The sequence below is a fragment of the Anabrus simplex genome, chromosome 1, assembly GCF_040414725.1.
Source record: "Anabrus simplex isolate iqAnaSimp1 chromosome 1, ASM4041472v1, whole genome shotgun sequence".
Lineage (NCBI taxonomy): Eukaryota > Metazoa > Arthropoda > Insecta > Orthoptera > Tettigoniidae > Anabrus > Anabrus simplex.
The window spans coordinates 1,222,189,218-1,222,212,300 of NC_090265.1; the positions used below are offsets into that span (position 1 = coordinate 1,222,189,218).

The window sequence follows — 23,083 nt, forward strand, 5'->3', positions numbered from 1 at the left end:
GTTTTAAAATTTTCTGTTTACAACAAACTGAGAAATTGAAAAGTGGTGAAAAGCATAGAATTGTGTGCTGTTTTGCAGCTGCAGTATTTCATTTTCTTGGAAGCTGTATGCCTGGGTCACCTCAGGATGTCCTTCATTTCTGGAGGTATGTAAAATGCCACTTACTTTCATTAGCAAAAAAGAAAGAAAAAAAGAGAAGAGAAAGCAAGCAGTAGCAACAACATCTCAGTGAATTTTATTGCAATTTTGAAATGTTGAATATTACAAGTTATTCTATCCATGTAAAGTGTTTTGTTAGTTACAGTATATACAGTAGTTTGATTATGTATTGATAACATCTTCATGTACCTATTATTATTCAAATAAAACAGTGAAACCTGAGAGATGAGGACCTCCTACCATGTTTATTCAGTCAGGCATGCTAACGGAAAGGCTTTAACAGTAAAGTAAGTATTGAACATGGTTTGATGAATTTGTGTGTGATTGGGGATCAGAGAATCAGTTTGTAAGTATTTTAGTGATCCGACATATATTTGGCTTGAATATTAATGGTTTTAACCAATGTAGAAGGCTGGGCAGATTTGTACTGAAATTAATAGTTAATATTGATTGGCGTTCAGGCATGGCAGCCTTAAAGGTACAACTCATTGGCAATGTTTCTTCCAGAAATAGTATCGGGTACATGCAGACTCCATATCTAAATTCTTATGTAAAAATACCAATATATACACATACTACTTAAATTTATATTTAAATTTTCAATCAATAAATCAATAACTGTTCCTTCCAGTACAGTTCCATATACTTCCATGTATAAGACAGCACAATTTGCTTGATGCTCAGACTGATTATAACATCTGTCATTGTCTTAATTACTTCCTAGGAATGTCAATGGAAACAGGTCCTCGTAGAATCAAAGAAGCAGGTCTGTCCACCACAATTGAAATAGAATCTGGTGTTGGTGTAGGTGCAGGTGGTGTTGGTGATTCAGTTGTTGGCTCTGTTTCAGATGTTGTTTCCCAAGCAGGTGTAGAGGTGATTGATGTGTCCCAGTTTGGAGTTGAAGACTGTGGTTTGGGAGTTGTGGTATACCAGTTTGGTGTGGAAGGTCTCCAGTCGGGAGTTGAAGTATACCAGTTTGGTGTTGAAGGTCTCCAGTCAGGAGTTGAGCTGTACCAATTTGGTGTTGACCAGTAGGGAGTTGATGTATACCAGTTAGGTGTTGACCAGTAGGGAGTTGATGTATACCAGTTTGGTGTTGACCAGTCAGGAGTTGAAGGTCTCCAGCTGGGAGTTGAGGTATACCAGTTTGGTGTTGAAGGTCTCCAGTTGGGAGTTGAAGTTTCCCAGTTTGGAGTAGAAGGCCTTTGCTCAGGAGTTGTGGAATACCAGTTGGGAGTTGAAGTATACCAGTTTGGTGTTGAAGGTCTCCAGTTTGGTGTTGAAGTTTCCCAGTTTGGAGTAGAAGGCCTTTGCTCAGGAGTTGTAGAATACCAGTTGGGAGTTGAGGTATACCAGTTTGGTGTTGAAGGTCTCCAGTTGGAAGTTGAAGTTGAAGTTTCCCAGTTTGGAGTAGAAGGCCTTTGCTCAGGAGTTGTGGAATACCAGTTGGGAGTTGAGCTATACCAGTTTGGTGTTGAAGGTCTCCAGTTGGAAGTTGAAGTTGAAGTTTCCCAGTTTGGAGTAGAAGGCCTTGGCTCAGGAGTTGTGGAATACCAGTTTGGAGCTGAAGGATCCTGGTTACCCGATAGTTTTTGTAGTTGTGACAACTTTGATTCTTGCCTGCCTTCTCTGTTTTCTCTGTTAACAGTATTAACATTACAACGGGCCCGCAATGGCCAGTCACACAATTTTAACCTTGGATTGAAATGTAAACCTCTTGGACATTTCTCTAGAATAGGGTTCTTATCCACACAGCGGTAAAATTTGTTGCAGTCTGATTCATGGGGCAGAAGTGTGCCCTCACTGTCAGCATTTTGGCAAATTTCTTGAGGTTTTGCTTGGACAGAGACGAGCAGTAGTACCAGGCAGAACCAGAGCCCTGCAATAAGAAGGATTGTTATATTAACCTCTGTTCTTATCAAGGCTATGACAACCCAGAATTGCTTTAGTTTCTGACCTATCTCTCCTTCCACTTATTGTTATACTTCCATTATGAAATAGAAATGGTTCAGTTATGAATATCGTAAAGCTGAATATGACACAAGTTAAGCTTAAACCTCTCTTTATGAAAGTATTTAGATGGGAAATAGAAGGTGAAGGCGAAAATGTAACAATGCTTTTTTTAAAACCAAATTTATATTATGAAACTTGATGTATAAAATTACTACCTGAGGAGTTAGTTTGCTTAGTCATATTAAACATTAATACAGTAGTCTTGATAATTTTGAGATGGTTGATACTGAGCCTACCTTGAATGATCAAACACTCTGATTATATGGAAAGAGAGGCAAAACTTCAAAAATTCCTCCAGTACTGTTTATACAAATTACACCTACTTAGATTATTATAACCAACTTACAATTAAATATTTGGACTAAAATTTAAGGGACACTGGGACTGAAATTTCTTAATTCCTGTAAAATTTAAGATATCACCTTAATATTTGGTTGGCTCAAAGTATGTATTAGTATGAATATATGTACCAAATTTGATCGATGTTGCTTTACTAGTTTCATAGATATGAATTATTTTCCTATATTTATATCCAAATTATTCAAATATTATAAATGCCAAGCGCATCAAACCAATCCAGGTAGCACATTTTAAAATAATGATCTAGTACTTTATTCTTATATAAATGAAACTGACCATCATTTTTGTATTATTTACTGTGGAGATAGTATTTTATCCCAGTCAAAGTTTATTTTTTGTAAAACTATTGAAATTTAAGGTTTGAATTTTTTTTTACAGGCAAGCCAAGAACTGCAATCATAACAGTAATACACATGTTTATGGATAATGCACCACAGAATATTCATGTAAATTTTCAAGATAATAGCATCATATCTGTAATGCGTAGTACATTTTATACATCTGAAAATGTGAAACTGAGAAAATAGCTTTTTTTCTAAAAACATGCATATTTTTGAATGTTGTCACTTGACTTATTAGAATTGTCATGCAGCATAAGTCACCTGTCTTCCATTTTGCAACCTTTTTCTTCATGTTTGTGACCTTCGCCGGACAGTTGCTGACTTTCATACTTCCTGCGAGCATCAAGCTTAAGGACTGATTGTTCTGTCACATGAACTGAAGTTCTTTTGATATCTGACTTCAAGTCTATTGTTGCACTGCACCCCATATTGAACTCTGCCACAGCATTGCATACACCAATTTCAAGTCTCTTTCTTGATACAAAAGTTTCCTTCTCCAGATGCTAGCATGTAGACTTTGTTCTGATTCTGGGTGGCACCACGGACACATCGGGATAGCACTTCATCAGAGGCCAGCCTCTGATATACAGGCGTAATCTTATACACTAATGCTTCAGAAAGCTTGACCAACATTTTATCATGACTCTGTGGTACTTTACCTTCTGCTATGATTTTGTTATAGAAGCACCAAAAATCTAAGCCTAGGGGGCATTTCTTATGTTGGGGCTTACTGTCAGTGGACATGTAATGGCAGAGTGTGACATAGATAAGCATTTTTCATGTTTGCAACATTAGGTGTGTTTTGTACAATAACATTCCTATAATAGCTGGTAAGCTTGGTAATTGTAGCATTAGTAAGCCTACCTGAACAGCCACCTAACTGCACACCCTTCATTTTCCAAGTCTGTGCCATCTGTCTCAAACCTGTTCCCATTCTCTTAGCATTGTAGTTTACACACTCCTCCTTCTTCAGTATTGTGTTGGTGCCATACACCATGCTTCAAAATTATGCAGTGAAAAGGCATAAATGCATGTGCAGGATAATGTTCTGTGAGGAGCGAAGAGGAAGGGGCATTTAAATTTCTCGTTGTGCCTTTAAAAATGGCAGAACGTGGAAAATTATACTGCTAATTTATGCGCAATGGTCAGGGGTAGAGTAATGTGTGAAAATCAAAAAATCGAAATATTTGATAAAATATGCCTAAAACTCAGTCCCAGTGTTCCGTAAAAACAGAAATTGACATAGTTGCTGTATAAAAAATCAAAACTGGAGTGAAATTCTCTGGAGGTAACAACACAGCACTATGAGTGATTCTTACCCGTGGGGGTTTTCTTACCTGTTCCCCTATCGGGCGAGTCCCAGGTGGCGAATAGGGGGGCCCTCCAGACTTGTCTGGAGGGTCTGAGGGAAATAAAGTACCCTCTTGTGGACCAAAAACAGCTATTGCCAGAAAACGTCTTGAGGCATTGTGATTGTTACTAGCCCAAGTCGAGGCTTGGAAGTGGAGGCCTCGCCCACACATGCTAGAGAGGCATCCATGGTTGCTCCACATGGGTGATTCGGTGGTTCAGGGGAAGTGGGCCTGGTGATTGAGGTGAAGGCTCACTGCGGGGTGCTAGAACCAACATATCACTTTGCTCTACGTAGCGAGGATGAGCCTCGGGTTGGGAAAGGGGCTATCCCAACCTAGGGGTAAAGTCATGGCTGCGAACTCAGTCATGATAATGCCAAGTGGAGACCACATGAGTAGGCCTACTGAAGGGAGAACAAACCTGGCTAGGTTCGGGCCAGGGGTGGACTGCTGGATGGATGACTGAGGGGCTTGGTCTCTGCTATGGAGAGCCTGAGTTACGGGAGGACAATGTCTGGCTGTATGCCTCACCACGGATGGTGAGAACCACGCTCAGGACCCTAGAAGGGCGAAAAACCCTATGATTGATTGAAATATGGATGCTTATAAAAAACCAATTTCAAAAATTTCAACATCAAGGGCATCCATGGAAGCTCCAGTAGCAAGCCTAAGATGAAAAAATGGAGACAGAAGTCCCAATTGGACAGGTTGTTGCCAACTCAAAACAAGAAATGGCAACAGAAGCTCCAGTAGAGCAGACTGCTACCACATGCAAACCAGGAATGTCCGTAGAAACAGAACTGAAGTTTTCTGCATCAAAAATCAATAGATTTCATATCAACAGCCCACCTCGCAACAGTGCATATTACAAGGAAAGGAAGAGAGTGAGGAAGGAAGCCAAAATAGCGGCTGGAACTTGGATGGAGAAGAAGCCAAGGAACAGGGATCAGGGAGAGGCTATCTCTCCGACAATGTCTAAAAGGGCAAGGTCGGGGGATAGTAAGCAATCAATTTCGGCTACAAAACTGCTCACCAAGAAACAGAAAGAAGAAACGGTCATGTCCTTTTTGGAAAGACTAACTCTAGCTCTGATAGTGCAAATGAAACTGCTGTCGAACGGATGCCTTCCAGGTTTCCTTGAGTCTCCAAGGCTGGAAAGTGGAGCAATGGTACTGATCTGTGCAAATCCAGAAATTAAAAGCTGGATGGAACAGACAGTGGCCTATTGCAACCCTTGGAAAGGGGAGAATTTGGAGGTGGCAGAAGTTAAGAAGGTGCTGAATACTACAAAGGTCATCACCAAGTTTCCTCCTCCATTTGACAAGATGAAGGTTGATGATGTGCTTGTCAGGATACATAAGCATGACACCAAACTTCTGATGAAAGAATGGAGAGTGCTGAATGGAACAACTACTGATGACACAGGAAGGACAATTGTTTTGGCCCTTAATGAAATAGATTTTGAAGAGCTCAAGAAGAGAGGCCTTAAGGACAAGCTTCGACTTGGGCAGATCAAATTTCAAGTAATTAAGGGAAAAACAAAATCTAGCATTGGCAAGGATGGTACTGAACGTTCTACAGGCCAACCTACAACATAAAAAATCAGCTGTGGCCAATTTCGTCAGGAAGTCCAAGTTCGAGGCTATCGATCTGGCTCTCATACAAGAGCCATGGGTAGTTAAGGGCAGAGTAGCAGGACTGGCAGAATCTGGAGGTAAGCTAATGTATGATACTACATCGAATATGCCTAGAACATGTTTATTTGTGAGCAGAAAACTAAAATACCTTCTGTTGCAGGAACATTGTTCGAAGGTCTTAGTGGCGGCCAAGATAAAACTTGGAAATAGGGAAGGTCCCAGAGAAATAACCATACGCTCTGCACACCTTGCATATGACTCAACTAATCTGTCCCCATCAGAAGAAGTTGAGAACCTAATTTGCAACGTAAAGAGGAAAGGTGAACACCTAACCCTTGGAGCAGATGCAAATTCACACCACACGGCATGGGGCAGCAGGAAATGCAATGCAAGAAGTGAGTCTTTACTAGAGTTTATTATTGGAACTGAGTTGATGATACTAAACCTAGGAAACAAGCCTACATTTATAAATAAAAATCAAAGGGAGGTAATAGACATTACACTAAGCACTATGCATGTTGCAAACTTTATTAAAGACTTTTTTTTTTTTGCTAGGGGCTTTACGTTGCACCGACACAGATAGGTCTTATGGCGACAATGGGATAGGAAAGGCCTAGGAGTTGGAAGGAAGCGGCCGTGGCCTTAATTAAGGTACAGCTCCAGCATTTGCCTGGTGTGAAAATGGGAAACCACGGAAAACCATTTTCAGGGCTGCCGATAGTGGGATTCGAACCTACTATCTCCCGGATGCAAGCTCACAGCCGCGCGCCTCTACGCGCACGGCCAACTCGCCTGGTTTATTAAAGACTGGAAGGTGCTGGAGGAACCATCATTGGCAGACCACCAGCACATTCAATAGATGCGAGACTATGTGGGATTGAGATGTACAGAGACCCAAAAAGAACTGAGATAGATACAGAGAAGTTCTAGGGAAGGCTGTTCGAACAATTCCAACTAACGTGAGAGGACAGAAAGAATTGGATGAGGCAGTGGAACTATTAGAAGAGGCCATTATAGACTCATTCCATGACAACTGTCCTCTCAAAGAAAAGAAAAACACCAAAAAAGTAAGGTGGTGGAACAACAAACTAGCCAAAATGAAAAAAGAGGTTAGGATGTTGTATAGAATATCATCTAGAAATGGTATGTAGAACATATATCATAGGAAACTCACTGAGTATAACCTAGAGATACGGAAAGCAAAAAGAAAATCTTGGAGACTGTTCTGTGAGAAAGTAAAATCACACACTGAAACTCCAGGAGGTTCTTAAAGCAACCCATATAAATCAGGTGGGGACACTGGAGAAACCAGATGGGTCGTGTACTCAGGCGGGGAAGGACACTCTGGAAATGCTAATGGCGTGTCATTTTCCTGAGGCTGAGGAGATGACAGAAGAAGAAACGGTTGGAACAGAGACCGGAGCTCGAAGAGCAGACTGGAACTGTGCCAACAGAATAATAAAACACAACCATGTAAAATGGGCAATCAACACGTTTCACCCTACAAAGGCTCTGGGGCCAGATGAGATACTGCTGATACTCCTGGAGGAAGGACGGGAGATACTCATCAATGCCCTGACGGACCTCTTCAGAACTAGTCTAGCTTTAGGGTACTTGCCAAAATCATGGTCTGAAGCTAAAGCAGTATTCATACCTAAACCTGGAAGGGCAAACTATGCCCAAGCCAAAGCATACAGACCATTATGTTTAACCTCCTTCATGCTGAAAGCAATGGAGAAAATTCTGGATAAATATATCAGAAGAACAGTGCAACTGAACTGAACATTATATGAAAATCAGTTTGCATATAGACCTGGCAGATCCACTGAAGCAGCACTCCACCAGTTGGTTTGTAAACTAGAGGAAAGCCTAGAATATAAAGAAATTGCACTGGCAGCATTTCTAGATCTAGAAGGACCCTTCAGCAATACAACCTATGACTCTATGATCAAAGCATTGGAAAAGAGCAAGATGAGTATAACCGTCATCAAATGGATTAAATCCATGTTAGACGGAAGGAAGATAAAAGCAACCCTGTTTGAAGAAACGCTGACATTTAGGGCCACCAAGGCTGTGCGCAGGGAGGAATTCTTTTGCCTCTGCTGTGGAACCTCGTGGTGAACAAAATCATAGCTATGCTCAACGAACGTGTTTTCTGTACACAAGGATACGCAGATGACCTAGTGATTGTGGTACGGGGTAAGGTGATGAGTGTTATCCAGGACCTCATGCAAAGATCACTCAACCTTGTGGAGAACTTGTGTCGGTAAGAACAACTATCAGTCAACCCGAACAAGATAACTCTGATCCCTTTTACAAGAAGAAGAAAATTAGAGGGAAAGAGATCACTGAAGCTCTATGGGCAAGATATATATATGGAAGAACAGGCACTGCACCTAGATGTAGTGTTAGATGAAAATCTAACCTGGAATCCACATATAGAAAGCAACATAACCCAGACCAAGAACTTGCTCTATGCATGTAAAAGAGCCATTGGGAAGACATGGGACCTAAGACCATCAATGGTAATGTGGATATACACAATGATCATTAGACCGTTGATAGCCTATGTTGCAATCATCTGGTGGCAGAAAGTAAGTCAAGGAAAAGTCAGCAGTAGATGGATAGCCTACAGAGAATGACATGCATAGCCATAACTGGGGCTAGGAGAACTACGCAGACAGAAGCCTTGAATACTTTACTAGACCTCTCATCACTATGCAATTTCATAAAAGGACAGGCTAGAATGAGTTCATATAGATTGGCACAATCAGAGTGCTGGAGTGCACAATGACCCAATCTAGGACACTGTAAAATTAACAGAGTAATAACAGAGGAAGTTCTACACATGCCTTCTGATCATATGATACCAAAGTACAACTTTGAAAAACTGTTTAAGACCCAGATATTAAAAAAAAAAAAAAAAAAAAAAAAAAAGAAGACTGGGATATCAACAAATGGAATACTGAAAAAGAAGATATAGTGTGGTGGACTGATGGCTCAAAGACTGTGGATGGCACAGGAAGAGGGATCAACAGAGGAAGACCTGAGAGATCAATCCAGATGAGCCTGGGCAGACACACTACAGTCTTTCAAGCTGAAATGATAGCTATCACAACGTCTTGAAGAAAATCTGAAAATGAACTATAGGAATAAGAACATTTTCATTTTTACAGACAGCCAAGTGGCCATTAAGTCACTAGAGGCAGTCCGGATAATATCCAGAATTGTCTGGTATTGCCACTCACTTCTTCCGAAGCTCTCAAAGTACAACATAGTCAAAATAATATGGATACCAGGGCATGCAGGAAAGGGGTAGAAACACATTTTGTAGGCCCAGAACCTGTATGCAGGATTTTCTATGGACAAGCCCGATACTACATAGGAAAATGGGTACAAAAGAAACAAATGGAAAACTGGAAAAATACTCCAGGATGCAGGGTTGCAAAGGAACTGATAAAAGGATCAAACAACAAGCATACTAAAGAACTGTTGAAACTCAGCAGAGAAAATATAAGATGGGTAGTAGGACTGTTGACAGGACACTGCCATCTGAAAAAACACCTACATAGAATTGGAGCAATAAGAGACAACATACAGTATGTAGGAAATGCAATGAAGCAGAGGTATCAGCTGAACACATATTTTTCGAATGCGAGGCGCTGGGTAGAATTGGATTCTCTACTCTGGGACTACCAGGTGAAGAGAGAGAAAAAATCCAAGAAGACCCAATAAGAACAACCTGCAGCTTTGTGAAGAGAGCAGGTATATCTAGGCGGAAATGAAGGAAAAACATGTTAGCAAAACATCTTAGAGGACGACGCTAATTAGGAACTAATGTTTTGAGGCCCCATCCTTTAGTATGAGGGTAATCCCGAAAATAAGGTCCCTATTTTTTTATAAATACAGAACTCTGTTCGTGTGGCTGTTGGTCACAATATTGTGAAGAGTGTTTCCCGCTCTCGCATATAAACATGCGCACGCTGTGCTGATTCACTCAGTCTTGGCTTGCCAGCCATTGAGAATGGAGATCCCATTGGATGTTACCGCCAAGTGCAAAGTGCCCGCAGTTATTCAGTTTTTGAACGCAAAAGGTACTGAACTGATTGAAATCCATCGCCAATTGACGGATGTACATGGATGTACAAAATGTTCGTAAATGGTGTAGAGAATTTGCAGCCGGTCGGACTGAAATTCAGGATGAACGAACAAAGGAGCGGGAGACTGTCATTTTCCATCGAGACAGTCGTGAAGATTGAGCAGATCATGCTTGAAGGTCGGCAGAATACCCTGGATGATCTCTGCACTTTGGTTCCTGAGATTTCCCGAAGCGCCACTCACAACTTCCTGAACAGCATGGTGGCGAGCTGGTATGACAAGGGCATACAAAAACTGTCACAGCGTCTACAAAAATGCATCGACCGAAATGGTGATTATGTAGAAAAATAGCTAAATGTTCATGCTGTAAAATGATGTAAACCATTCTAGAAATAAATAGGTCTATGTATTTATAAAAAAAATAGGAGATCTTATTTTTGGGATTACCTTCGTATTAGGTTGTCTTTATCAAAGGAGGACAATGGTGTTTTATCCTCTATATTGCCAGTTAGGCAATTTCTTTGTCATGATAAGCATATAAGCACAGCTTCCTCATCAACATCTTAACATCTACCGTACATCATCACTGCTTAATAGGTTATAAAGTTACTATCTAATAAAATAAGAGTATGGGAATAAGAACAAATCTTCAACATAAAATAAAGCAAGGAGCTAAGAAGCAAGTTAACAAATAGTATGCAACACATGATATTATTGACCATATAAATGATTTCTCAAAATTACAAGTGAAGAACCGCATATGGCAGCTAACGCTATGTTTATAAACACCTGTTTTTCTATGCCTAACGAAGTCCAAAACTGGGATAAGACTGTAGTCCCCTATTCTGCATTGTTGTCCTCAATACTGATGATGTATTTCTTATTTTTTGGTAAGCTTTTCCTCAATGGTGTTCTCTAGAACAGATGTTGTGATAATTTCCAAGAAGTAGGAGCAGCACTCCAGTAAATAGGCTACTTAGTCTTGCCTTAAATACCATGACATATTATTATAACAATATATGGAGCACAGATTGTAAAAAGAAATATAAAGTTTTTAGGTATGAAAAGCCATATATCTATTCTTAGAATTTTAGGTATTGTATTCAAAAGCCCCACCATTTTCTAGAACTCAGAACTTACACCTTCTTGGCCATAAATCAATTGTCATATATGATGTTAATGGGAAAATTAACTACAGCAGTCTTTCAGGCTCTTTTAGGCTGTCAATGTTAGGATGACTTTTCTCAAGTACTGACAATAATTTGTAATCCAAAGGATCAAGTTGTTGTTGTTGTTGTTGTTGCAACCTATAGCTTTGTTGAGAAGTAACTCCACTACAAAATTGATGTATCTAGACAACAGTAATATACAAATAACATTAATAAAGTGTGGATGTATTAGGGAACAGAGACTTGTTTTATCTTGTATTCTGGCTGTGAAGTATAGGGCTGGTAAATTGCCAAATTGCCTTGTTTTTGTTGAGTTGGATTGAGTCCTGTGCGCTGAAGTAGTGTATTGAGTCCATCACATGATGATGATGATGATGATGGTGATTATTATTATTATTATTATTATTATTATTATTATTATTATTATTGTACCGGGTGGTACACCTCCACGCCGCTAATTCAAACTTTGCGCCAATTGAAACTCCTCTACTGGAGGAAGTCTGAACTTTATCTACAGTGTTAATTCTCAAGTTTCTCAGAAGATGTCCCTACTTGTAAATTTTGAAGTTTCTGAACTGGGTCGTTTTCGATGTATTTTTGTTTTGCCTGTAGTAAGAAGTGTGAACATTCTCTTCTAGAGGACACTACTGAAGAACTACAATTGTGCACCCTAGTGCGAAGTGAAAGAACTATGTTTTTGGAGAAATTTTGTGTTCATAAGTTTGTTCTTAGTTAAATTTCTTTCAGTCATTGTTTAAGTTGGCAATATTAACCCTTTCTTTCTGCCAGTTTTGAATTTGACCAATAAGGAATTTCTGTAATAAATTTTCCACCAATAATGTGTTTCTTCTTCATCTAGTGTAGGGGTTTTCGTTGTTAGCCAATAAAATGATTGGGGGCGGGGGTTCTCATTCCTGAAACGCCTCGAACTTTCCCCGAGGGTATATAAACTGCTGATTTTCGGGTCTCCGCGTCACTTCAGTAACATCTATCTTTGTGTAAAGTACGTAGCAGGGGGCGGGAAGCGCCTCTTTCTTCGGGCAGCAGTTCAACCACCAGGTAATGGCCTTTTAATAACTTCTTTTCTTGCTAGCTCAGCAGTTTAACTCTCGGGGCAGGTCCGAAGCCTTTGACCATGTAACCTTCCTCTAAAATGTAAAAGACGCTTGATTTAAATTCTGTCTTGTTAAACTACATATTGGGACAGAGAGTGCTTAACCCTCTCGAGCTCCCACTCATGTTGCATTGAGGTGAACTTATTTTCTCAACCGTTTCTTCCTTAACGTAATGTAAATTGTCTCCTTCTATAAGTCACCTCTTTAGTATGGGATTAGCCCTTGCATTTGAGGCCTAGTGCCAAGTAGGTTTTAATAAGGCGTATTTGGAGTGCAGTTTCGCCTCCCCTCAAGTTAGTATTGTGGAGGCCATGTAATATTTCTGTTTCTTCACTGAATAGGCCTCAGTAGGTTGGGTATTTTTACTGCTGTGTCTATGTCCTTGGAGGACAGCTTGAAAGTAGAGTTTGGTGTGGCCTTTGATAGGCTTGAATTTTGAGAGCGAGTTGCTCTTTCTTGAAATTTGGTTGCTGTATGCCTCGAGGAGGCTTTACCGTGTAAAGGGGAGCAAGTGCTCCTAGGCATGATTGGGGTTTTCTGCCCCTTTGTTGAACCTTGTATATAAGTAAAGTTGGGCTCATTGCTCAAGAATTATGTGTCTGGCTCTCGGAGCCCAAATCCTGTAACACTGTAATTGTACATTCTCGTTTTTTTGCTTTGCTACTCTGTATCTGCCATTCTTGTTATTTCTTGATTTTGCAAAGAAAATATAACCTTGTTAAATTTTATCTTAACTTTAATTTCGTATTTTGAGACCTGTTCACCCCCGCACCTTCTTTCACCTCTGCACATCCACAAAACTCGGTAACAATTATTATTATTATTATTATTATTATTATTATTATTATTATTATTATTATTATTATTATTATTATTTAGGGGTGGTAGATGGAGAAAGGGCAAGCCTCACATACAAGGAAGTGCCTCTGTCCCTACATGTATGTTTATGTAAAGTGTACTTAATATACACAGATGTATAGACAATTTTAAATTTACATATTTACACTCCAAACACTGTAGTCTTAGAATAATAATTATCTTGATTTATGCTATACATATTAAGAGTAAAACGAACCAGTCGTTCGTACCCTCACTCATACCCCTGCATACACACTGTTCCGAGCTCATATTCATTCATAACCATTCCCATATGTGCATGCAAACACATTCACCCATATTCAATTGTACTTGTACACATCATGCTTGAAATACTAATTTATACAAGTTACATACATCACATCTGGTTTTCTGTTTACATATACATTTTCTTTACTGCGTGGAGGAAGTGAGGAAGAGTTTTCCTTCAGATGATAGAAGGCTCCATAGCCAAGCAGACTGTGTGTAAAATCAATTTAAATATGAGGTGGTTGTGGTTGTGCGCTCTTAACTGAGCGATAATTAAGCTGCAGGAGGTGGAAAGGGGAGAGACGTGTGTTGTCTCAGGGATTTCTGGAGTGGTTGTCTAACCATTGGTTTCGACCCACTGGTGGCAATGACCTGGCTGTGTTTAAAGGGATGTGTTTGTTTATTATACGTTCTGCTCGGCGCTGGACACCTTACATTTTTCTCATATTTTCTGTTGTCGTTGGGTATAAGGAAAGAAGTCCACAGAGTAGTATGGGTCACACGAGAGAAATGTATGTCATTTGTAGTGCTTTCTTCATTCAGAGAGATATCGATGGACAAAACCTAGTGCTCTATATGACTTACACCTCACTTCCTCCACATGCTTATTTCATTTTAGGTTATGTAATGTGAATACCGAGCAGTTTGATGGAGTTGGAAGGCAGTAGTTGGATTCCACATAGAGTGGGCCGATTTTGGAGTGGTTGTCTAAGTTCTTAACATTTATACATATTTTATTTACATCACATCACAGAGCTATACTATCCAGATCCAACTGGAATTGTACCAGATCATCATTAATTTTCATGGTTCTGTAAATTACTGTGTCGTCAGCATACTGTCCCATAGTCGAACTTGCACAATCCAGAAACTTGAGAGCATAAATCGTGTACTGGAGGGGTCCTATCACACTACCCTGAATTACTCCAGAAGTAATTGTGGTTTGGTCTGATTTGGTTCCATCACACATAACACATTGCTTTTGACCCACCAAAAATGACCTCAGCCATGCCAACAGTTTACCCTGAATGTCACATTTGTTAAATTTTAACGGAAATCTCCAATGTGACACCTGGTCAAAAGCTTTGCTCCAATCCAGGATCTCGTAATCTTTTGTGTGACATCCATATGCTCCAAAGAGAACTGCCAGTCATCAATGACTTTTGTTAAAAGTGTTGTGTAAGTTTTTTCCAGAAAGGAAGCCATGATGGTTTGAGTTCAACAGATTTCTCTCTTTGAGAAAATCCATCATACATTTAACAACTAGACATTCCATAGATTTATACACCCCTGATATAATCGAAGCTGGGCAGTAATCATCTCATCTTCATCTTTGAAAACTGAGATTATGTTGGCTTCTTTCCATTCCACAGGCACAGTTCCAGTATTCATGGAATGGTTGAAGAGCGCACAAAGAGAAGGCGCCAAGACAGCTGCATAGTTCTTCAGAATTCTTGCTGGCACTCTATCTGGCCAGGTTGTAGCATGTAGTTTTGTTTTCAGAAGGCTCTCCTTGACTTCACTTTTTGAGAAGTACAGGTTGGTTTGAGGGTAGAGGGACGTAGTTGTCCTTGAATAGAACATCTTCTCTTCCTTAGTTGGGGGAGAAGTTATTTTTAAATTTACTGCTGAAGGTGTCTGCAATTTCTTGTGGTGTGGAGACTGCTGTACCATTATGTTTAAATTTGGATGGAGCTCTGTTGCAAACTTTATTCCTGAGAAAAGCCCACGGTTCCTTGGAGTTGATGGTTGAGGCTGTGCATATAAGAATTGTAGAAGTCTCTGGACAGATTGTTTAGCCTTGTTCCTAGCCAGCCTGTACTTCTCCCACTCACAGTTGGTTGGGTTTCCTTTTCCATTTTTTGAACAGGTGGCTCCTCCTTCGAATCTCTCATACTATCTCCTTGGTGATCCATGGGCATTTCCGTTTGCTTGTCAGATTTACATTTATATTTGATGTGGTTTTGTGTGCACATTGGAAGAAAATATTCTTCCAGTCTTACCATATCTTGTTTATGTCTATACTGCTGGTGAATTCTGAGGTGAGAAGAGGGAAGCAGTTTGATAGTAAAATGGATAGATCATTCCAGTTTGTTCTGGAAAAATTATAAGTTGTTCTGGTATGGAGTTTGGGAGATGGTTCTATATGGGTCAGTGTTGCAAGAATTGCCTGATGGTCACAAAGTCCACTAATAATAATATGGAATTGGATGGATTGTGGTATGTTACTTAGGAAAAGATCAAGGGTTGAGCGTGTTGTTTGTGTAATACGCCTGGCTTTGAATACTAATTGATGGAGGAATAAATCACAAAAAGCGGAAAGGAATCTATTTTACATGCTTCTTTCTAAAGGAATATTCAAACTGATTCATACCCTAACATGAACGACTTTATCCAAGGTTCCAGTTTTGTAATAATTCTTACGACTCAGGCGACCATAACAATTGAAGAAACCCCATCTCACACTGTGATAAACCTCTAGTCAATACAATTTGAGAAACCCCAACTCACGCTGTGATCAATCCAGTCTACAATTTGGATGTCTAATCATTATAAAGTAAATTAATTCATTGTTCGTAAATTCTGGCAAAGTTAATGTACATATTGTACATACTGTACATATTGTAAACTATGTAAAAAGCATAAGACCATTGTATTTAGTATTAAGTTTACTAAGTTCCGATGTTTATAGTTTTAATTCTTGACCTTAAGATTTAGTATTAGGCTGAAGATGCCCATAACTAGGGCGAAACATGTCCCTAACTGGTGTTTCTAATTCATGTAGATTTTAATCACTAAAAAAATATATTTGTATTGAAAAGGTGGACACAATAATTTTAATCTTGAAAGTGTTTTACTTAAGGAATCTATTGCTGAGTTGGTTATTTAGAACAGGGGCAAGATTTCTGGACCACCTAATTTCTAGGTTGAAATCACCGACAATGAAATGGCATTGTAATTTTGTTGTACATGTTGCACATGCTCAAGAGAGGTGATTAATTCATCTCTGATTTAGGGGTGCAATATATTGATCCAGTAAGGAAATTGTATTTGTTGCATGTCACTTCTATCCACAGTGCTTTGGCTGTTGTCTCCAGGTGATGAACTCGAGTTGGGTGACATTCTGGCTTGGCAGCAATTAGAACTCCCCCTGCAGAGCTGTGGTACCGGTTTTTACGGAACAGTATCAGCATGTCAGGAAACACTTCCGAACCATTAATTTTACTGGACAACCACATCTCGTTGACACATGTGATGGTTGAGTCATGGCTTTCAAGCAATGCATGGATATTTTGTAGCCATCCAGGTCGCATAATACTGTGCGCATTGAAGACGAGAAGTGTTAGATTTACATATTTAACTGGAATGATATATTTCACTGTACTTCAAGGTAATGCCTTATTCCATTGTAATCTCTATTTTCTATCATTTTATCAGAAAAAAAAGCATTGTGAATTAGATCCACTGATTATTTTAATTTCATCATTTTTTCATTATCATTTGCTTTAAATTCTAGTCAGTGGATACATTTTAAAATTTTAATTATCGTGTCATTCATTCCATTTCGTACCATCAGGGGCTGATGACCTAGATGGTAGGCCCCTTTTAAACAATCATCATCATCACATATTTACATTTAGAATTATTCACAGAGTCGCTGGTAACTGTAAAGAATGAGCATGATAACAGCAACATTTCACACTGCCAATATGACCATGTCTGGAAACTGTTATTTATTTTTCTGAAGTCAGATGTTGAGAGTTTTGTGCAGTTTCTATTGCCACTCAGCGAGCAGTTATTTTTTTACAGTGGACAAATAATTGGTTCCTCCTACCACTATTTCTGAAAATTGTGCACTGTTGATGGCCCAGGTTCAGTTAGATGTCCTCACTTAGTGCCAGTGCCAAACACCATAGTGGCTGATTAGCTACAGGCAGTCTGACAACACCGCTCCCATCCCTTCGCTGTGGCCAACCTATTGCTGCCAGCCCCAGATTTTAAGCATCAAACCACGATGAACAGTTAAGAGTACAATTTTTACTCACCAATAGCTATTCAAATAGAATGTTTTTCTGGTTTCTGGGAGGGTTATCTGAATCGATTATATCACGTTTGGAGTATGCACTGCACTCTTTTTATCACCAAAAATACAATACTGCGCATAACACTTACTGTAGTGTCACTTCTGCACATGTTGTCATCTTGCATTATGCAATTACATGCAATAACTTTCGTCCACAGTAACAATGATTTTTGACTTAAAAATTACATAAGAAATGATCAGTTTACAAAAATATGTCTTATATGTTGAAATGTGATTCAGTGAACTATATTAATCAGGCCAAGCTAGTCAGCTTAGCCCACCTGGTGGCCATGATTGTTAATGCATCAATCTATAGTCTGATGCTGTGGTCGTGTTGGTCACGAAGATTTTCATATTCAGAATGTTGGCTGGCAGGGTAAGAGAGGTGGTGGTATAAAATTTCTAATAACTAGAACACATGCCAAAAACCTGGATTCAGTTCTAAGCCTCTCTGCAGTGTTCATGTGGAATGAGAGCATATGGTGCTGTTGATAGTGATTCATCTGTCGGATGTGGACATTAAACTTTGAGCAGACCCATTGGTTCTATTCAACAGGAGTAGGCTATGTGCTGGCAACAGGTTTCACCCTCTCCCTTCCTACTATCAAATTTCACGACATTCATTTCATCTCATTAACTCCTCTGATGAGACTGACATCAGGAAGAGCATTCAGCCCTAAAAACTCACTACGAAGATTCACTTCATACCCGACCCCATAGAGAAACTGGACAAGGGTTGGACACACGCACAGTCAGCTTCCAAGCACTCATTAATGAAAAACGATGGATTGACCAAAAACTACTAGCAAAGCCCTTCCTAAAAGCTTTTAATGATAGATTTTGAAATGTGTATCCTATTTTATTAAAAAGTGTTATTCCTATGAAATTTCTGCAAACTCTACACATGGGTAATTGATTTGATACAAATGTCTAGTACGTATTATATGAATGTACTAGCTGATGTACCCGTGCTTCGCTACAGAATTCTACACTGTATACAGAATTCTAGGTTAGGTAGTGTAAATGTTGTTAGTAAGATTGTATTAAATTACATAGCACTTAACCTTACCCTAGAAACACGATGGGGAAGTCACCAAATGTCTTTTCTTATGTGAAGACTGGGTTAGAGAATTTTCATTGTAATGGTAGGCCCTCTTGCCTACTATCAGTCACAAATCAAGTTGGGGAGTTTTTCTTATAACGACAGACACTCTCCACCTGCCTTTTTACATCCTCAGAAGGAGTGATTTTCCCAACTGAAATCAACATAGGTCATTACAATGACGCCAGTAGCAATGTCGCAATTAAAAGCAATGCTATCATGTGAAATACTTGATCAAATAAAATACCACACATTTTCTCACTTTTAACGAACAGTACTATGCTGCCGATCTAACAGTCCAAAGTTCCGGTGCTGGAATAACCAGGCTGCAGACAGCCATGAACACTACTCTGCCATTATTCCGTTAAATGTGCAGACTGCTCATTCCAATCAGTGCCTCAGAGCAGGCATTGAATAGGTGGAATGCTATGATGAACCAATGTGTTACGTACCAGTAGTATCAGAAAATTTATGAACCAGAGGAATGGCATGCTAAAGAAGGGAGAGATCTAACTCTCAGCTAATTCCCGCCAGTATTCAGGCAGGCTGTTATACTCTATATCGAGTATTTTATATGATAACATTGCTTTTAATTGCTACATTCCTTCAGACGTTATTGTAATGACCTGTGTTGTCTTCAGTTGGGAAAACCACAAAGACAGTCTTTCTGAGAATTCCATAGCGAAGCACGGGTACATTAGCTAGTCCTGAATAAAATGTTTGACCTACTTTCATCGACAATTAATAGTTATGAGAAAGACTTACTTACTACCTATCCAAATAGGCAGTATGAGTTCCATCCATAGTTTGCAAAGATTTTTTTGAAACCTAAAATCTGAAGGATATCAATATCCCCTAGCATCGAAATGTAATCAGAATATTTTAGAGTCATATTTTTCTATGTTCAGTGGCTTAGGGCAGTTTCATGATCACCCCCTGTTTACAACAGTCATCTAGAGAATAAATCTCTGTTACTGAACAGAAGTGCTTATGACATAATTAAAACTTGAAACTGAAACAGAAAAGAATGTAAAACATTACTGTAACTGTAAATGTCCTCAACCAAGTAGACAGTTTTGTTACTAATGCCACTACAGAATCATTTGAAACTATAAATTTCTGATCCAGAGTATAAAGATTTTAATTGTATAGTTGACTCATTAATAGAGCACTTTACTAAGCAGCACAATCTTGAAGATAGTTTATATATTGAGGATAGGGACTTGTTGAAAATATTGGCAGTATATATTGCAGACAGTGTTACAAAGAAAAAAAGCAATTGCCACTAGCTTCAACAATGTAGGAAGAACTGGAAAGTGCATTAGTGTTAGGAACTCTGACTGAATCTCAGCTTTGTCTAGAGGAGGCTTAATGAGCCCATCCCCCCAGTGGTTCAACATTGTTTGCACAGGATGCCATTCAGCATCTTTACAGTATGATCATTTGCATGCCTGCATTGCCGCCAGAGGGGGGGGGGGGATGTACACTGTGTATTGGTGTGACTGTTTGGGCAACCTTTACTGTGACATGTGTATTTCATTTGGTCTGAATTTGTTATCATATACTCCTGCAATGATGAACTACCTGTCACATCGCTTGTGAATAAAATGACTTTTTCCTTGAGGATGTTGCATGTTTTTCTTTTTCCCCTGGAAATGTGTGATTTGTATACGTAAGACAACATATCATCATCATCAGTTTTCCACTCCAGTTGCCCGGGTGTGGTTTACGAGCTCTCTCCACTTCTGTCTGTCCATGTACCACTCTTCTCTCAAGAAGACATCCCAGCTGACTCCTCTTGTTCCTATGTCCTCTTTCACTTGGTCCAGCCATCTCTTCCTAGGTCTTCCTACCGGTCGTTTTCTGGCCACGACTGTGTGTAGCCATTGTTTTGCTGTCCTTCTATCGTTCATTCGTTTGACATGGCCAAACCATTTCAAACGGGCCCTTGTCACTTTTTTATTCAGGGATGGGTACACACCAGCTTCCTCCCTTATTCTTTCATTCCTTGCCCCGTCCCTTTTTGTCTTCTGTACCATAGTCTGTAGGAACTTCATTTCTGCGGCTTGTAGTTTGCTATCCACTTGTTGGGTTGTTGTGCAGGTTTCTAGGCCATGTATTATTATGGGGGTGAAGTATGATTGGAATAGAATCTGCTTTGATCTTAAGGGAACTTGTTTGTTCCAGAGGAGGTTCCGAACTTGATGGTAAAACTGAGCTGATTTTTGAATGCGGTTGTTAATCTCATGCTGTATTCTGTTATCACTTGAAATGATGCATCCAAGATATTTATATTGGTCTACTGTTTCCAGCTGTGTACCTTCCAGCATTACTTTTCCTTTCTTCTTCTGCCTGTTGTCAGACATACGGTAGTAACAGTTTTCGATTTATTTATTGTTAATCCGTGTGCTTTCAAATGTTCATTCCAGGTGTTCAGCATCTCTTGGACTTCCTTCTCTGTATTTCCCCAAATTACAACATCATCTGCAAATGCAAATGCATTGATGTCCATATTGTTCTTCTGCTTAATTTCTTCCATGACTTCATCCATGACAGTGATGAAAAGTAAGGGTGAAAGGGTACTGCCTTGTTGCACTCCTTTAGTGGTTTGGAACCAATCAGAATTACCGTTTCCTATCTGTACGCAACTGCAGCAGTCTTCGTAAAGCAACTTTCTGGATAAGCCCTTTGGGTACATTTTTCTTTCTTAAGCATTCCCATATAGTCTTCCTTGGAACATTATCAAATGCTTTTTCGAGATCCAAAAACACTAGTGTTAAGTCTTTGCCCTTCTCCCAATGCTTTTCTAACCGTATTCTAAGTGCAAATATGAGATCGGTAGTTGATCGGTATTCGCTGAATCCATATTGTTCTTCCTGTAGTTGTGGTTCTATTATTTTCCTTAGCCTTTTTTCAAGTAAGACAACATAGAGGTCCAATAATACTTCCCTGTGGGATCCCCCTCTTAGTCATCAGCGGATCAGGCACTGCTTGACCAACTCTAATTACGTGAGTTATATTTTCTAGAAATTTAGCCACCCACCCATTCAACCACTCTTTTGTCTAGTCCAGTAGCCCTCATTTTCATCAGTAGACACCCATGATTTGCCCTATCAAAAGCATTGGATAGGTCAATCTTATATTAACAAGAAACCATCTGTTAGACTTGTTTGCCTGCGGCAAAACAGTTACAAAAGACTTAGTACAGAACCAAATGTTGGGGACTTGAAAATTTTTTCACAAAATACCAGACCAACATTTGCTATATTGTATATTTTACTGGGAATGAATGTGTTGTACATTCTATTGAAACTGTTAATGATGGATATGATGTTTTGAAAAACAGAATCCCTTATCATCCAACAAACAAATTTAGTGGAACAGGATGTTATCCTTTAGTGAATCCTCAGAAATCTTATCACCCTCAGCTGCTTTTCTACTCTTCAACTTTTGTATTGTTTTATAAATAACTTCATAATCATAGGTAAATTTTAGTATTTTGCCAGTCTTTGTAACCTCCTCTACCTGGATATTTTCCTTATACCCAACTACCAGTATTGTATCTTTATGTACTGCTGACTGAATTCTTGTTCCTTCTGTAAGTCCTCACATATACACTCCCCTTGTTCATTAATGATTCCTGGAACCTGCTTCTGCCTTAAAGTACCACTACATACCCTTCTATATTTCCCTAAACTGTATATAAATACCATAATGTACCGTAATGGTTACAATTATAATTATTATAAGTAAAAATTTCTAAAAAGTATTTGTTACAAGTAATTTGATTACGTTTACTAAATTGTTTCCAAATCAATTTCCTTCTATTTTTTTCCAAATTGGTCTCTCGCTAACTTGATTCAGTTTATTTTCCTGTGTGACCTAATTTGCCCATCTCCGTGTCAACATCCTTCTGTATCAATCTAAGCCCTTTTCATACAGCCCATGAAGGTAATGGAGGGGTAGAAAGTAAAGGTTTCCACTATCTATAAGTTTGGGCGCCTTTGCTGCCAGGAATTTGGAATTAACCTGATACACATTTTTGGTGTAGGCTGAGTGAGGCCATTGCCTCAACAGAAATACCCATTATTATTATTATTATTATTATTATTATTATTATTATTATTATTATTATTGTTGTTGTTGTTGTTGTTGTTGTTGTTGTTGTTGTTGTTGTTGTTGTTGTTGTTGTTGTTGTTGTTGTTGTTGTTGCTGCTGCTGCTGCTGCTGCTGCTGCTGCTGCTGCTGCTGCGTATTACAAGCGCATATCGCACAATATCCGAACCTGCGGTCTTTACGGTAGCAGCTGTAGCACCGATTGATTTACTTGCCTTAGAGAGACAGGAAGGGCCGATGACCTTCGATGTTAGGCCCCTTAAAACAACAAGCATCATCAACGTCCAAGATGCACGCTGGTTTTCTGAGTCAGACAGTCGGCGCCGAGTCGGCATGAGTATATACTTTGTTGCTAAGCGGGACTGGCCATAATGCACCTGCGCGCAGAAAGCCTGCGCACTGGTTCTCT

At 39.3% G+C, this 23,083-nt stretch overlaps 1 protein-coding gene across 1 annotated transcript in view; it reads right to left on the minus strand.

The window, feature by feature from the left end:
* Positions 1-205: 205 nt before the first annotated feature.
* Positions 206-23,083, minus strand: part of LOC137497018 (DNA-directed RNA polymerase II subunit RPB1-like) — a 28,461-nt gene continuing 5,583 nt past the window's right edge. The window contains exon 2 of the mRNA XM_068225448.1: positions 206-2,041. Within this exon, the coding sequence (XP_068081549.1) occupies positions 873-2,041 (1,169 nt within the window). The 3' untranslated portion in view covers positions 206-872. The remainder of the gene's footprint in view (positions 2,042-23,083) is intronic.